The 17,907-nt window shown below is 40.1% G+C and overlaps 1 protein-coding gene and 1 long non-coding RNA gene across 5 annotated transcripts in view; one reads left to right on the plus strand and one right to left on the minus strand.

The window, feature by feature from the left end:
- Window positions 1-6,581: 6,581 nt before the first annotated feature.
- Window positions 6,582-7,334, plus strand: LOC125720946 (uncharacterized). Its single transcript, XR_007385628.1, has 3 exons — window positions 6,582-6,710; window positions 6,796-6,934; window positions 7,317-7,334. It is a non-coding gene; the product is annotated as an uncharacterized LOC125720946 (long non-coding RNA).
- LOC125720918 (putative nuclease HARBI1) overlaps window positions 7,222-17,907 on the minus strand; it is a 179,213-nt gene continuing 168,527 nt past the window's right edge. Inside the window, exons 1-4 of one of the 4 annotated variants that reach the window (XM_048996838.1) lie at window positions 11,530-11,579; window positions 8,125-8,492; window positions 7,651-7,953; window positions 7,222-7,422 (exon numbers count right to left, since the gene is read on the minus strand). In XM_048996838.1, the coding sequence (XP_048852795.1) occupies window positions 7,380-7,422; window positions 7,651-7,953; window positions 8,125-8,474 (696 nt within the window). In that variant the 5' untranslated portion in view covers window positions 8,475-8,492; window positions 11,530-11,579 and the 3' untranslated portion in view covers window positions 7,222-7,379. Of the gene's footprint in view, window positions 7,423-7,650; window positions 7,954-8,124; window positions 10,211-11,529; window positions 11,580-17,907 lie in introns of those variants that run through there. The other 3 variants (XM_048996836.1, XM_048996832.1, XM_048996834.1) reach the window with 3 other exon arrangements.

Genomic DNA, 17,907 nt, shown 5'->3' on the forward strand with positions numbered 1-17,907 from the left:
CCGTACGGTCCCAGGTCGGGACCCAGGACGAGCTCCTCCTCCTGAGGGAGCCAAGGGCTGGAGAGCGAGCAGGCGCCCAGACAGATCGGCTCTTCTGGGAGCTTCTTCCTCCTTCTCCGCTTCTTCTTAGGGTCCGTCATTCTGTCACGATCGGTCGCGGAGGTAAGCGGCGATCGTGCGGGCAAGCGGGGAATCAGGAAGTAGGCAGGCAGATTTCAGGACGAACGGGGTTTATTACCAGGAAATCGGGGGTAGGGAACACAGGACGGCAACAGACATCAATGACGGACAAAGGACTCGGGTAAGACACGGACTGAAATACACAGGACTGATTGAAAATAAGCAGACACAGCTGGGTACAATCCGGGAAACACACGTGGGCAAGCAGGGGGCGTGGCACACAGGAGGAGCCGACGAGCAGGGCATGACAGTGTGTCCATTGTAAAATCGAATTAGCTTACCACAATAGCACAACGTTAATGATTGAACATCTCAACAGAAAGCACCCAGTCTATGCATCCACTCCACATAGAGGAACCAACACCAGATTAGCGAGAGCGTTTCACTCACATTCGTGGTTAAAATAGACCTGCGATAGAAATGTATTTATGGGCATATGTGTGAATAAAAAAAGTATAACGAGACTCAGCTGAAGCAGCCCCTATTTTTCCTAAATAAAAACATTGATAACATAAGAGCAGTGAAAATGATGCTGTCGTAATTTAATTAACATGGAGCTGGAGCCTGTCTATACACTAACAGCAAAGAGACGGTTCCGTTACAGAGATGGTGAACTCAGGTGGAGTGAAGGAAAACAACAGTAGTGCTTGTAATCGCTACTAAACCTTTACTGGCAAAGAGCTGGCGAGAGTCCTTAATCAAACCAGCTGTTCAACAAGCTGAAATGTGAAGAAAAGCGATGTTTTCAGCTGCCCCCATCCACCGCCGTCTGTGTTCCACAGCAGCAAGGCTATAGTGAAGCTATACAAGTTAAAGTAGAAGCTGTTTGTATGCAGATAAACTGTTAGCTTAGTTTGACACAGTATTTAGATTTGGAAACTTGCAGCAGGCTGACCGTTACACTTTTCCTCAGTCATAACTGCAGCATGCAGGGGTGAGTCTAAAGGGGAGCATGGGGTGTACTCAACTAGATCTATTTCAATGCTTTAGTGATATTATTTTGTATATTTAGATTGATATGAATAATATTACATAATTATAATAGAAATATTATATAAATATAATACAAAAATTACCCACCCACCCCTTTCCCCCAACAACCTTGGGCTGGTGAAACTCAGACACTGAATTATCCAACCGCCACATGCTCCTTTAAAGGCTTACACACACACCCATTCTCTAACACACTTAAACACACACACTCTCACTTACATTCACTTACACACACATGAACATGCACACACCATTCCTACCTCATCCAGGTGATACAAACTTGTCAGAACATTTTTATGCCAACTACAAATGTACAAGAACACAGAGAGTAAAGGCCGTTCCAATTTATACCTAAGTTTAAGACATATGTAAACCTTTTTTTCAGTAATTTTATTTGACATTATTTTATTTTGCATTTAAGATTATATTGCTATTTAATAAGACAAAAGTATTTCTTATCCGATTACTCGATGGAATAATTGAAAGAATACTCGAGTACTAAAATAATCGATAGTTGCAGCCCTAATAATGACTTTATTTTCTTTATAAGAACAGCTAATATGCTCAGCGTTTTGTTGGACTAAGACCTGTGTAACCTCTGTAGGGTCCAGGTATCACCTCATGCTGCCAGTAGTGACACTGACCGTAGCTCAAATGCAAAAGTAGTGAAAAAGAGTCAGAAAAGATGAGGATGGAAAAATGCCAGTGGCCTCCACCTGCTAACCCATTCCTGTTTCGGGGGTCGTCTCATTGTTGCACCTCTAGTGCACCTGTTGTTAATTTCATTAACACAAAAGCAGCTGAAACAACCCCCTCTGCTACTTAACTGACCAGATCAATATCCCAGAAGTTTAGTAGACTTGATGTTATACTGATTAAAAAGTGTTCCTTAAATTTTTTTGAGCAGTGTATTTTGTAATATATTCCACTCATGTGGTGCATAATGTCAGCAAACTACATAAGTACTGAGGTAATTTGCCCATTAAAGCCTTTGTAATAAAAACCAGGCAATGCATTTTCCTTCTAAGAAAAGGAAATCTATAAGCAGTTAGCCAACAAACATGTTAGCCGTCTGTGATCATTAATGCAATGACTAATAATAAAATAACATCATTAACGTGGGAACAATACAAAAGCGTAAAACAAAAATGTGTCCTGTAAAATGTGGTAAATGCCCAGTCATACTCAAATTATATTTAAAAAAAAAAAACAGTTGTGTAACGTCAAACCGATCTAACTTTGAAAAATACCATGATATACTGTAAACCTTTGGTTATACCGCCCAGCTCTAAACTCTACCTTGCAAGGGTGAAAGCTAAATCACACAAACACTAAGAACTGGGCCTTGTGCTACTCGTCAAAATGTAAGGTTGATCCAGAGTACAGGGATGAGTACATTTTGTGTGTCATTTGCTGGCGGTGGTTTCACCTTAAGTGCACAAATACAACTGATCATTTAGTTGTTGCTTGTACCGACAACCACAAATGTCTAATGTGTTCTAGCTGAATCAGTGAATATGACATTTTGACTGGGAATCTTTCATATGTATAAAAAATATCAGATTTTTAGTTTTAAATACTAAGAATTACAAACAATAAAAGTTGTGCCAACTTTCTTTTGTTCAGATGATTTATCTTTCATATGTGTAAAAACTTAAAAATTTCAGTTAAACATGCTAAGAATTCAAAACCGCAAAATATGTGTCATCTAATTATTATAAATGAAGATCACAAAACAGTCAAATAGCATGTTTATTTAAAACATGACAGTAATAAATAACAGCAGACAGACTTTGAGGATCCCTGTGGGGAATGACAGCAAACTTGACTGTGAAGGGTAGCTACCAGTTGTGGCACCTATAGGGAGCTGGGGGTCACAGGCCTTGCTCAAGGGCCCCCACATGCGCTGACAGTGGGCTTGAACTGGTGACCTTTGAACCATGAGTAGAGACGCTTAGTTCACACAGGTGTATGGAACATAAGTGCTATAATGAATGAATGAATGAATAAGGTGCTAACACAAAAACACTGTTTACAGAGTTTTGGCAGTGTCATTTCTGACCAAAAGATTGCCTATTCAAGACCAACCCAGCACATGTCTGGGCACTGCTTTTGTACCCCTGGGCACTGCAATGGGTGAAGCCGTAGCATACTAAACTCAAATTTTAAAGTCTTTACACATATGAAAGATAAATCTTACGGAAATACAAAAGGTTGGAACAACTTTTGTTGTTAGCAATTCTATGTACAACTAAGTTTTTATGGATATGAAAGAAATGATCTGAACGAAAAATAATTGCTCAGCATAACAGTAGCATAACAGCATAACACAAGCTCAGGTTTTTCTTCAAAACTTAAAAAACTCCAAAATTTTGTGCACTAAGTTGCCTTTAAATTTTAAGTTGTCTTAACTTTTTGTTTTTTACAGTGAAAAGATTGACGCAGTAACTGACTACTCGGGAAACAGTCCTGCAGTTGCCATTATACAATGTATAAATTGCGATTAAAAACAAATCACAAATATTAAGAACCTTGCCTACCGATGAATACAAAAACGTCTTAAATCCTAAATCTTATGTAGTGCAACAACGTTCGCCCATTTCATGCCACGACCTCATACAAACAAGTGAGACCGAGGAAACACCTTGTATTTGAGTAATTTAAAGTAGAGGTAAATATTTATCTTCAAACTATATCAAAGTGTAAAAACAGAAAAGCTATCCGGACATACTCTATGTTCAGTCTGTTGAATCTGTTTACGTAACCCTGCTATTCTGCTGATGTACCGGCCGTATTGTAATGACAACTTTTTGTTTTATTTTGTTTCTTGTTCTCTCTACCTTCACTTAATCTCCTTGGTCTGTAGTGTGTACTCTTGTTTGTTATATAATTTACTGAAAATTAAAATAAAAAAGTGACACTGGAAATGAAGTAGCTAAGCATGCCCCCTGGTGGACATGACCCTTAATCCTCCAGATAAACGTTCACTAAGCACGCAGTAGCGTATACGTATCAGTATAGGTGTAGGTTACTCACAAATGGTTTCTCTCAGTCACGGAGCCTGTAACAGGTTGAGCGGGTGTCCTGCCACTACCTCCAATGAGTAGATAGGGAACATCCTATGGCGAGGTTGGTTACAGCCGATCACATGGCACACAGCAGCACGATGAGGGATCCGTCTCCCCGTCTTAGATCCAGTGTCTCTGGTGGGTCCAACACCGGACTACGAGTTTGAATTAATTTCTTCACCGGCGGCAAGATGAATCAGTTTAACCGCGGTTGGCTCCTCCCGGTCAGCTAGCATTATCCTCCTGGTAATTTCTGACTTTGCCAGCTGTACACAACTCCAACCGCAAACCACGATTATATTAACAAACAAACAAAATAAGTCTTTGCCGACACACCCGTTATCTCCGCCAAAAAGAACATCCTCACTCCAGAAACTGACTCATTGCCGCCGCGATTTCGCGGGCTAAGTGGATTTCTCCACTGTAATTGGTCCGTCCAAGATGAAAAAAAAAACTTCGTTAATGGTGGGAATGTACAAACTGCACAGCATGCTGGTAAAGGTAGTATGGCGAACAGTACAGTATAGAATTCCAGATTTTACAGTTAAATATTTAAAATATTTTCTTTAAATTGGGTGTATTTCACAAAAAAACTGTTTACTCCAATAAACAGTTATGTTTACTCCCAAAAAAGTGGGTGCAAATTGTTGCCTTATTTTATTCAAGGCTCTCAAGTTTCATCAAAACCTTTAAGATAGATTACATTATGGGAGAAACGCGTGTCTCACTGTTAATGCGTGGGACTTAAGACCCCTGCCTACCGCATTCATCGGATCCTGCTCTTACGCTTTCACCTTTTCTGCACTCCGGATGTGTGCGCATTCATGTAAATAACGTATTACGTATTATTATTTGCAGCGGGATCACACGTAGCTTATTTATTATTCCATCCATCCACCCGCTTATCCTTCTGGGTCGCGGGGAGTCCGGAGCCTATCCCGTAAGCAATGGGCACGAGGCAGGGAACAACCCAGGATGGGGGGGCAGCCCATCGCAGGGTACACTCACACTCCAGTCATATTTATTATTCCATCCATCCATCCATTTTCCAAACCGCTTATCCTTCTGGGTCACGTGTAGTTCGGAGCCTATCCCGGAAGCAATGGGCACGAGGCAGGGAACAACCCAGGATGGGGGGCCAGCCCATCGCAGGGCACACTCACACACCAGTCTTATTTATTATTCGCAGCGTCTTATTCGGATTTTCCGGTCCACCTTAAATGTTGCGCAGATTTTCAATTTGAGACGTCTGCACACACCTTTACATGTCTTTAATAGATTTATTACAGTACCTAAATAGTCTGTACTCCAATGCTTTTAATGTATCTAACTTTTGGTTTATAACAGAATAATATAGATTTGCAGTAGCACTTCTTGCTTGAGCGTGAGGGTCTGACTGTGTGTAATTCCATATGCGGGAGAGTTGGCAACCCTGAGACAACTGTCCTATTCAACTGTTTACATGCTGGTCTATAATAGTTAATTCTGGTCTGCTTGTGTGGTAAGAAAATTATGAATCAACCAACCTCTCTGATTACTCTAGTTGAGCCGCTTAGAATTAAACTCCAGGGCCCGTATTCACAAAGCTTCTTAGAATGCTCTCAGATAGCTCATATCTTAGCCTAAAGCGTCCTAGCTGGGAGTCTTAGACTAAAAGTGATTTAGAAAACGTCTTAGAGCAACTCTGAGTAAGGAAAGTACAAAAACCTTTATCTTAGTGAGGAGGTGTGGTCGACTCCGTTGCTAGGGATGATGCAGCAATTCAAGGACTGTGATTGGTTGATAACAAAAAAAAAAATCTGTAAAGGTCATAAAATGGACTTTTGGTAAAAATAGAATATATGATAATAGAATAGACAGTGAAATCATAATGTTTGTATATAAAGAAATTGTATAATCATGACTACAGGATACTTTATGCAAAGTTTCTGTTATAGGCAAAATATATTAAAGGTAATTAAAATAGTCAAATGTTGAAAATGTGTCTACTTTTAAAGCAACCAATTTCCACGCAGCAGTTACTATAATTAGGTTCTTACATTTATTTACCATACTGATTTTATTACTTGTAATCCATTTCAGATTGATTGGAGCAAAATGGCTCAGCTTTTACCAATGTACATGATTGCAGGCCAGTCTATTCAAGATGCACTTTTGGATGGTATGTAGCCAACAATCCAAGAGAGATGGAAGGAAGTAAAAGACCACGAAAACCAAATTGGACAGAAGAGCAGTGTTTACTTTTAGCTCAGTTAGTTGAAGAAAAGAAAGCAATTTTAAAAGGTAAATTTGGCTCCAGTGTCACAGCTCAAGGAAAGAGGCAGACCTGGGAGAAAATATCTCAGCAGATAAACTCCTCTTTCCCTCTGGTTGTGCGCACCAGTGAGGAATGTGAAAAGCGGTGGTATGTGTTGCCGTCTCAAGCCAGGAGGGAGATTGCAGCACACAAACGGGATTCTTCAAGCACAGGTGAGTGATTATTGCAGTTTGTTACTATATCTGGTTTGATTGAATATGCCTACAGGACTGTACACCTAAGCTACTGTGTTTTTAGGTGGAGGACCACCCGCTAAACAACTGTCTCAGGTAGCGGAAACTGTATTTAATGTACTTGGACACTCAGAAATATCTGTCACTGGGCTGAAGGAAGGCACAGACAGCTCAATGATCCAGCTAATGGGAATACAACAAAGGTAGGACGAAATTTTTAAAGTGTACAATAGGCAAATAAATAGATATTTTTACTTTTTATTTATACTAAAATTTCAATATTCTCTATATTGTACAGAATATTTTTATCCTAGCTAAATGTATTTTCTGTTGTATTTCTTTTTATTCATATTTATTTCCTATTAATAAGCTTTTATTTTTAAGGTCACGGGCGGTCGTATAACCATTTCACTGCATATCGTACAGTGTATGACTGTGTATGTGACATTTCAAATTCAAGTCAAATTTTATTTGTCAAGAACAAGTGCTGTTTAATATATAGACAATGTGCCATCTTTTGTGCACTCGCATGTGAACAACAAACAAAACAATAAACAAAAGAATTGTTTTCTGCATTTTTTGCAGCATGGAACCATCAGAGGAACCGCGACCGTCAACGTCGCAGATGTGTGACCCTCGGCCAGTGTATCAGATAAACCAGCCTGCTGCAGCCACCTCAACACCATCCCTGCTGGAAAGAAAATTGGAGATCGAAATTGATACTCTCACACAGCACAAAAAAGTTCTCTGTTTACAGGAGGAGTATTATAAGCTAAAAATTGAGCTGCTAAAATGTAAAAAGAATGAAAAATAAAAAGTGTATCATGGTCATGTGGTCTTTATAACAGCATTTGTGTTCAACTATAGTTGTATGGAATAATTGTTCAATGGGCTACAGAGAGCAGTTACTGTCACTTACCTAAAATGCAAATTTGTAAATTGAGCTCTGTGACGAAGCCCACTCTGGGACATGTCTCTCCCCTGGGTAAACTGAATGTCTTCATCATATTCATTACAATCACCTTCATCACTGTTACCATGGCTGCTTTCGAGAGGTTCGGGGATTTGTCGTACTTTGCAGATGTTGTGAAGCACTGCACAGGCTGTAATGACTTTGCAGACCTTAGCTGGTGACAGGCGCACTTCTCCATGCAACACATGAAACCTCCTCTTCAGCTGGCCAATACCCCGCTCAACTACTGAACGTGTTTTCTTGTGGGCTCTAAAAGAGAAAATATCAAAAGATATAAGTTAAGGTGGCCTAATGTACTCAACAATAATGTGGATATGTTTGATTAAAGAGCCTTCTCTTGTTTGTGGTATATTCGAGCACATTTGTAACTACACTTTATTTTCATGCACAATGATTCACTGTTAGTCTACTGTTTAGTACCTGTTGTAGTTTAGCTGTGGTCCTGGGTCTGGGCGGAGGTACGGTGTGAGGAGCCATGGTTTGCATGGATAGCCACTGTCCCCTAACAAATGACAGTTAACTGGCACATAATGTCCTTCAAAAAGCTGTTTCAGGCCACTCTCGGACAGTATCCTGGCATCATGTGTTGAGCCTGGCCACTTTGCAACAATGTCTAAAATCTTGTAATCTGCACTGAAAACAAGTTGCGTGTTGATGCTGTGGAACCTCTTTCTGTTGACAAAAACATCTTCATTTTCCGATGGTGTGATTATGCAGATGTGTGTCCCATCAATTACACCGTCAACACCGGGAAACCCCGCTATGTCCATGAATGCCCTTTTGTGAGCCTGCAGAGTGCGAACGTCCAGTGGAAATGAAATGAACTGTTTCACTATATGAGACTGTGAAAGCGCTTCAATAGTTTGTGTGATCACTCTGCTGATGGAAGGTTGTGACAGACACAAGTCATCACTACTGCACTGTTGCATTTTTCCAGTTGCCAAATACCTCAGTGTTGTAATCACTTTCATTTCTGGCGTTATGGCATTACTACGTTGAGTGGGAGATGTGAGCGCATCTCTAATAAGTTCGACCACAAACATTATCCCATCATGATCCAATCTGTAGCGTTTAATTAACTCATGATCATTCAGTGTTTGGAGAATATTTCTTCTGTCCGTCATTTTGTCCTCTGCTATAGAAACTCTTAAGCCTCTTAAAAGTCCTCCTCTCTACTCTTAACAAATTTTACCTTAGAAGCTGTTTTTAGGGCTAATATGTTTTGTGAATCATTTTTATCGTTACTAAGATTTAATCCTAAATTTAAGGGGAAATTCTAGGAAAATGCCATAATTCTAAGATTTTTCTTAGAATTTCATCACTAGGAGCAACTTTTAGGCTTAAGAAGCTTTGTGAATATGGGCCCAGACCTCTCAGTTGGTGAGAGAGTTCTCTTTTATTCAAGCAATCCAGCAAAGTGCTCCCGTCACACTCTAGCACCAGGTACCCCGAGAACAAAGAGCAACCAGTTGATAGACTATAATAACCAATTCCCTGTAAGGACTTCTAAGTCCTGATTGGTCACAAAACACTAACAAACCAAGTTCTAAAGGTTCACATTGGCAGCAAGGTAAAACCTACCCATTTTGATCAGTTTACCAGAGCATGTCTTGACTGCTAGGCTACCTGAGATAAGAATATAGATATTGATTATATTGACTTTGAATCACTGTGAATATTTGGTTGACCTTTGATTCAAGATTGGTATTGACATATTGTCTTTGAATCACTGTAAATACATGGTTAACATTTAATAGGATTAACATAATAATATATTTGTACTACCCATAACATATTGCATAAGGCCTACTGCGACTACTTTATAACTACAACTCTATGTGCACCAGTTGGGGTAGCTTCGAATACCTTCCGCAGGCAGTTCCCCCCGTACTCCACTGTCTGTCTCTCTAAGGTCTGATCTCTCTTCAGTGTCTGTGGAACTAACTGCAGACAGCTATCATGAAGCGAGGTCGCGCAGTATTCAAAACAATCTCTTCTTGCCTAAGACATAACAGACCCAATATGCCTCCCCTCCCGGGTCTACCAATGTCCAATTTTCTTTCCACACTTGCAACTGAAGCTGTTCCACCAGCAATATTTCATTAATGATGCTGGTCACCCGGCACTAAAATACAATATATGCTGGTATAATCACATGCATTATGCTGGTCATGCTGGTTACCAGCTATGCTGGTCTTTGTTGTTTTTTTTTCAGCAGGGTTAACAGTTAAATTTTATACATTGAACAACAGAGTTCACCATAATTATCTAATGACCAACTAATAATATGAATAAATCTACAGAAACACATGTTACCCCAGAGGTGATGCTCTTTCTGATAGCAGGTTTGGAGACTGTCACAGTAAAGCCGTAAAATGTCTTCAGGCTCGTGATCTCCAACAGCTTTTGCAATACCCAGAATGCATGCGAAGTTGGGGAAAATAACAGTCCTGTATTTGCAATAATATGGACACTTAGTATAATTGAAATACAGTACTTTGTCTTGTAAGAGCATGGATATTTTTACAGTGTAAATATCATAAATGTAATAAAACATCTTAATATGTTAATAAAAATTGTCATAATTTATTATTTTATACATAATATTTGAAAAACAGAAAGCTATTCTAAATTGGAGTGTGATGGCTGCCTCTACAGCCACACAGTTAAGTTGAAGGGAGGTATCATTTCATGGTTTTTGTTTGTTTAGTTGTAGCATATTGATAATTAATATTTGATTTAATTAATATTTAATTAATTAAATGATTTAAATATTTAATTATTTTGTTTCTTTATTTAACACATTTACCCAGTTTGCTGGATGAAGCGCGCACATTTAGTTAACTGTGGAATAATGTGTCTTGAGTTTAATTGTGTTTCTTTTTGATTTACCGTGCGGAGTACTGAAGGGATTCCCGGCTGTTCCAGGCAAAGAGGTGGCCAATATGGAAGCTGGGCTAAAAGACAGGAAATTGGACAACTCCAACTGGTTGTTTGTTGGGGGTGGAATAGTTTGGTATTTAGTTTTATTTTATTGTTTAGGTATGTTTTTGGAGTTAATTTGATTTTGTTTATTATGATTGAAGTATTAGTTGATTGTTCTGTTTTGATTTATTTGTGGTATTTGTCATTGTTACTTTTTTCTTTTGTATCTTGTGGGTTGGCCAACCAGTATATATAGTCCTTATGGTGTCTTGTTTGAGAAGTCAGCTTGTTGGTTTAGTTGTATTGTTAGCTGTGGTGTGATGTTGATTTTCTTTGTGGGCCCAGGTTTATTTCTTTTGTTAAATTGTTTTCTTTTTGTAAATTAAAAAGGATTTTTTTCTAATTTAGCTGTGTGCCTCATGCCTGCCATCGCGGTCCCTCACATGGAGCCAGCTTATACTCTTGCCCACTTTACAATTTAATTTGCGGTTTAGAAGCATTTTTTTAAACATGTTGGGATTCAGTTGTGGTGCGCTGACTTTGTGTGTTTCGGGGCATATCTCAGGACGGTATAACACCAATAAAAGGGAGAAAAAAAAGTTTGCGTGACCAAAATGGCGCCTCTGACTCCGTATAGGTCCTAAGGACCCAGTATTCAAATTTAATGAGATTAGGGCAGAGCCTGCATTCAACGCCCATGAAAAAAACTAAATCCTAATCAAATATGAAACCACAGTTATGGCAATGCGGAAGGGATGGGGCTAAAGGTATGAAACCTAGAAAAAATGATAGCTAGTAATAAACAGCTAAACTCGTAATAAAAACAGAAAAAAACAGGCTCCGAAAAGACAGCCCACTGTGAATACGCTCTGGGTCCTAAAGACTTAGGATTCAACTTACCTAATATTTCGCCGAGCTGGGCCTCTCCAAACGCTGGCACCGTGTAAAACCCTTGCAGCACCGGAAAAGACGCATTCACTTCCGCGGGGGGGGGGGGGGGGGGGGTCCTCTGGGCTCGACTGCTCCTTTCCCCGAGCTTCTCCAAACGCTCTCACTGTGCCAAAAGCCTTGCAGCTTCTGAGCAGACGCGTCCACTCCTGAACTGGGGGGAACAGCGGGGGAGGGGGTTTCGGCGCTCCTGCAGGAATATTTTGTGACTTTGCTTTTCATCTGGGATTTAGCTCTTTCCACAGAAGGTAAACATTGTGCTCTGAAATATCCAGAATGTTGCAAAATAGCAGCGAAATGTTTTTGTTTTGAAATGGGCTGGTTTGTTTATCAGTTTAGTTTCTTTCTTTGCATTCCCCGTACACGTAATAGCTCTATGGCAGTAATTACTCTGGGCGCCTGCCCGTCTGGGTGGTCGGCTTCTTTTATCTTTTGTCAGTGACCAAATGGTGAGCTAGCAAGAGGCACTTAAAATAGCTTTACAGCAGGGAAGGACCAGGCACAGTTACTGAGCAGAAAAGCGGTCAAACGGTGGCAAAAAGCAACCAAATATATAATGGCATGCCCTTTTTATTTTCTTTTAATAAATTGTTTTTTAGAAGTCAGCATATTTTATACAACAAATTATGCATTTTGCATGAAAAATTACAGTTCAGAGTGTTTTCGAGGCTTTGGAATAAACAATTACCCAAATGTCGGGAAAGCCCATTGAAATGAATTGAGGCATAAGGCACTTTGAGGGGCTTGCGCAGTCACTTAGAGCGTCATAAAAGCAAACCATTTGAATATGTTTGCTCTAAAGAGATCCAAATTCATAAAAAAGCACAAATCATTACATTTAAATTTTTTATTTTTTTTACATTGATTTAACAATAAATATTGTAATTACCGCTAGGTGTCCCACTTACTTTGACCGGCTTTCCACGGTCTATGTCGACATCCAGTGGTAAAAAAAAAGCATTACATTACACATAAGGGATGACTTTTTGCAGTAAAGACGACATTTTTTGTATTCGCAAATTAAAAAAAATATATTAATAAAACTATTAAAATTGGGACCCACAGCAGATTCATAGGTTGGGTAGTTTTGAGGAGCCTAAGAGAACACCTCATCATAAAAAAATCATAATGTGCATAAATATGTTATTGACACAAAATGGACGGTAGGCTCCTTATTTATGTACAGAGTTGTTGTAAAACGGGAAAACTTAGTTCATGGATCCTTACCGGTTGCCTTATGATATGCAACCATGGCCTGAGCATAACTGCGCCAATGGTAGCATAAATGAATCGGTCCTCTTACTTTTTGCCAACACCCTGATTGCCGTGCATAAGCCGCACTTGGCACAACTCCTGTAAGCCACTGCTAACTAAGCCGACAATGCAGCACATCAGCCGAGCCTAACCTGAGTCTTCCAGCTACACTCTATGGACAAAAGTACTGGGACATCTGGCCACAATACTTACAGGAAATTATATGAAATCCTTAGGCATCAATGTGGAGTTGGTCCCCCCTTGCAGCTGTAACAGCTGCCAATGTTCCTGAAAGGCTGACCACAAGATTTTGGAGGGTGTCTGTGGGATTTTTTTTCCATTCATCCAGAAGAGCATTTGTGAGGTCAGGCATTAATGTTGGACATGGCCTGGCTCCTGTGTCCCAAAGCATTTGTCCATATAGTGTATCTGGGTATAAGCATGTAATACCTACGAAAACCACAGTTCTTAGACGTTTGTACATGAAGACTAACTTTTAGTTCTAGCAGCAGAGAATTTTGTAACTACGCGTAACACTTACTTGTGGTATAATTTAATCCGGTGGATTGGGTCATATATAACCAAAATGTTTAATAGTATTAGGCGATATATAATTTTTGATACCGTTCAGATATCACACTCAGGTATAAGATATTTTGGATGTATTTAAAAAAGCAACAGTATTCCAGACAAAAACAAACAAATGTTACGTTGCACTGCTGTACCTTATTATAAAATTTAGTGACACTGTCTCCAAAAATGATCTCAAAATGTGAATAAATTGTCCCAGTCTGGAGCCCTACAAGCAAAGTCTTTGTGTGGGAAATACTGATCTTTATGGCATCAACTGGAAGGAAGGCCAGGATGCAACAAATGAAAAAAACTCTTGAACTTTATAAGAACATAAGAACATAAGAACTATACAAACGAGAGGAGGCCATTCGGCCCATCAAGCTCGCTTGGGGAGAACTAAACTAATAGCTCAGAGTCATTAAAATCTTATCTAGCTCTGATTTAAAGGAACCCAAGGATTCAGCTTGCACTACATTATCAGGAAGGCTATTCCATACTCTGACTACACGCTGCGTAAAGAAGTGCTTCCTTAAATCCAGCTTGAAATGTTCTCCCGCTAATTTCCACCTATGGCCACGAGTTCGTGTATTTAAACTAATGCTGAAGTAACTATTTGGTTGAACAGCATCCAAACCTGTTAGAATCTAATATACCTGGATCATGTCCCCCCTCAATCTCCTTTGCTTGAGACTGAACAGATTTAGCTCAAGTAACCGTTCCTCGTATGACATTCCTCTAAGACCAGGAATCATTTTTGTGGCCCTACGCTGCACCTTTTCTAAGGCCACAATGTCCTTTTTAAGATATGGTGACCAAACCTGCACACAATATTCTAGGTGAGGTCTCACCAAGGAATTGTATAATCTTAGCATTACCTCCCTTGACTTAAACTCCACACACCTGGAGATATACCCCAACATCCTATTGGCCTTTTTTATTGCTTCCCCACACTGGCGAGAATGGGACATGGAAGCATCAACATACACACCAAGGTCTTTCTCATGATCAGCTACCTTTATTTCAGTGACACCCATGAAATACCTGTACTTTATATTTCTGCTCCCTAGATGGAGTACCTTACATTTATCGACGTTAAATTTCATCTGCCAGGTATCGGCCCAGTCACTAATTAAATCAAGATCCCGCTGTAGCTGCTGAGCCACTAATTCAGTATCTGCTACACCACCCACCTTGGTGTCATCTGCAAATTTCATGTATGAAATTGGCAATAAGATTTATTTATTCATTAAACGAAGGTGTCAGAACCCTGTTCCAGATCTTTCCAGCTCACTTGAAACCCTGCTCAACATATTCTGCTAGGAGACTGGATAAAGTTAATGTGACATTAACCATGGACATAAACCATGAATTTGTTTTAAATTTATTTCTCTAATGCTATTTTACTCAACATTAGCTCTTACTCTGCACCTTGGGTCTGTTCCCTTCTCCTCCCTTTGCATATATCAATACACATTAAGGATATGATGGCTCATCTATTATGTAAGTTAAGAAAATAAGAGTAATTAAACATTCTAAGCACTATACACTAACAACATGCCCTTTAATCCAGGTAAGCCTGAAATATAATAATAACACTTTATTGATCCCTGTGGGGAAATTCTCATGACGATCAGGCATTTTGAACTTCCTTTGATGCGAAACTTCCTCTTCGTGGCTTTGAGCTGCATGGCTCTTTCTGGAGGTTAAGGTGTTGGAGTACACTGCTGTTTCTGCTTCGCCCCAGTGAATGATTTCAGCAGCTACCACATCAGGGCTGTACAGCAGACATAACATACAGTAACTCTGAAAATGGTGGCTCCATACACACGGATAAATCCAGTATAGAAGTTGGTTCTAATTGGTCTGCTGAAGGTAATATTAATGGAAGTTGTTACTTAAAACCTCAACATTAGGGGGTTCCATTACTCCATTTTAGACGTAAATAACAATATTTCATTCTGTATGCAAAAGGAGGAGATTATTCTTTTATTTCCCAATATAGTATTTGGAATTAAAAAAGGACAAGTGTGTCAGACATAAACGTTTATTATTCAGTGCCATTTCGTGCTGCTTGTTAATGTGTGAGGGACCCCAGGATCTCAAGGATTCCTCTTCCTGATCCCTGCTGCTGTAGTCTGCTCTGGATGGACCTGCTGTCTCCTGCTGACTGGGGCCCACCTGAAGAGCCTCAACAGTGTGCCTCAACATCTCTTCGGAGAAGCTCAGATCAAGAGCTTATGAGACCAACCCGGTGTCTCCGCTGGGGGGGGCACTGACTAGGGGTTAGCTGGCTTGTATTCCTCTGTCTAATGTTGACCAGGAAACATTCAAGCTACATTTAAGCTGAAATATGCAATTATCTTAGCTGCAGGGTTAAAGTTATGAGTCTGCTCTTCCTCATGCTGAAACTACTTTTACTCACTGAACAGTGTGAGGAAAGCAGCCTAAGGGAGGGCATGTAAGCTACCTGGGGCTAGTTAGCCAGGTAACATTCCCTTGTTCACCGACAAGGGCGGATCTAGAGAAATTTTCTTAGGGTGGCATGAGGGTGGCATGGAAATCAGTTGGGGTGGCAAAATCAAAGCCGTTTCTTTATACATTTGCAGGTGTTACATTCTCTAATACTGCATGTACCATATATGGTTAAAATACATCAAATCCAGGGAACTCAGGCAGTCTCTCCTCCCTAGCACCTCAGCTTTGGAGTGTATGTCTATTCATACTTCCTCTGCTGCTTACCTGTTTCATCTTCTTGCCCTGGCTCAGCTTGATCTTCTTCTTCTTGCTCCTTCTCCTCTTTCGCCATCCGCAACTACGTCTGCTTTTCCTCCCTGATCCCTCCTCTTTGTGTGTAAGAAACTAGTGATGTCATCCTTTCTCTTCATACCTCTCAGTAGTTTCTGAAATCATGCAAATGCAGATTTAACATTCCTGTTAATACTTACGATTACCGCATTTCAGGGCTGGACTGGGACAAAAAAAAGGGCCCTGGCATTTTCGCTTAGACCGGCCCACCACAATCGGTCGGACACAACCAACAAGTACACCATCGTTGCGGTCCCTGTAGATATGCATATCTACTGTTCCATTCCCAAAAATTGACTATACATAAGGACAGAGATAAATGATTGAATAATTAAAATAATCAAATAGCATCATCTAAGTTTTTCTAGAGAAGGGCTGTCGACGGCCGTTATGTGTTTTAAAGGGTTACCATTAGAATAGTCAGCAGAAGTTGCAATTGAATAAGTTAACTCTGCTAACCTAGCTACAAAAACAATGCAAAATAGCTTATGCTGTGTAATTTGACATTAGCTGACCGAGTCGCTAGTGCAGTAACAGACTGATAATATGACAGACTTTATAATAGTGACAACGATTAGTTTGCTTTATTATAATTAGGGGTGGGCATGGATTATTTTTTATCTAGATTAATTTAGAAATTAATCATCTGAATTCTGCCAAAGACATTCAGAATATCTGTGCTACCTAAATAATGATTAAAAGTAACTAGTGTTTCAGGGGGTCGTTAGAGAATGTTTTGTTTCACAGACATACTTGGTGATTTTAATCCCTTCCGAATCTGCTATGTCTGTGTTTTTCTCTCACAAAATCTGATCATTTCCGAATGCGATGTCTTTGATATACTTTTTCATTCTTTCATCATAGCTTGCATAGTATAAGACCCAGCTCCCAACTTTGTGAATAGATTAACGGCAATATTTTTTTTATCGCGCAATAAGAGTCTCGCATTAACACAGCACGTTAACGCCGATAACGGCCCACCATTAATTATAATATTCATTAATTTAGGTAAATCATCATCTTCCTCGTGGCCCAGCCAGGCCCACACACGCTATCCTGCTGCATCCGCCCTGTTTAACACTCCCTCCCTGTTAAATCATGTAGCTACCATGCTTACCGTTTCAACTACACTCCTCCTGCTCACTCTGTCTCTGTCCCTCCTTGACTTCACTGTCAGATACCTGCTCCTCTGCCTGGGTGCCGCCATGACTAGTCACCTCTCATCCATGTGCTATGTTCACCTGTTTAATGTCGTCAGGTAACGTTACTGTTGGCTTGGAAACCGAAGCTACAGAACTAAACATGTCGGTTATTTTTGCACATGTTGAGGCATCAACCTCTAGATTTTTTTTTGGCCCGCAACTTCTCTGCACCCCCCTTGCGCTTTTGCTTCTCCATCCTAAATCCACTGATTTCTGGTTCTGAGCCACTGACTGCATCTGACACAAGAAACAGAGGGGGAGGGGTGGAGCCTGTTAAGAGATGATTAGGCCAGCCCAGTGTCAGTATAGAAAATGAACCAATGGGCCGATGTCCCTGCTTTATGGGCCGGTCGTTGGCCAATTAAAAAAAAAAATCATATTAAATCGACCAGCCCCCAAGTGCGTCGGCCCACCGGGCATTTGCCCGGTATGCCAGATTACCAGTCCAGCCCTGCCGCATTTTGTTTTTGATGATAACCACAGGTTTCAGCCTATA

The sequence above is a fragment of the Brienomyrus brachyistius genome, unplaced genomic scaffold, assembly GCF_023856365.1.
Source record: "Brienomyrus brachyistius isolate T26 unplaced genomic scaffold, BBRACH_0.4 scaffold27, whole genome shotgun sequence".
Taxonomy (NCBI): Eukaryota; Metazoa; Chordata; class Actinopteri; order Osteoglossiformes; family Mormyridae; genus Brienomyrus; species Brienomyrus brachyistius.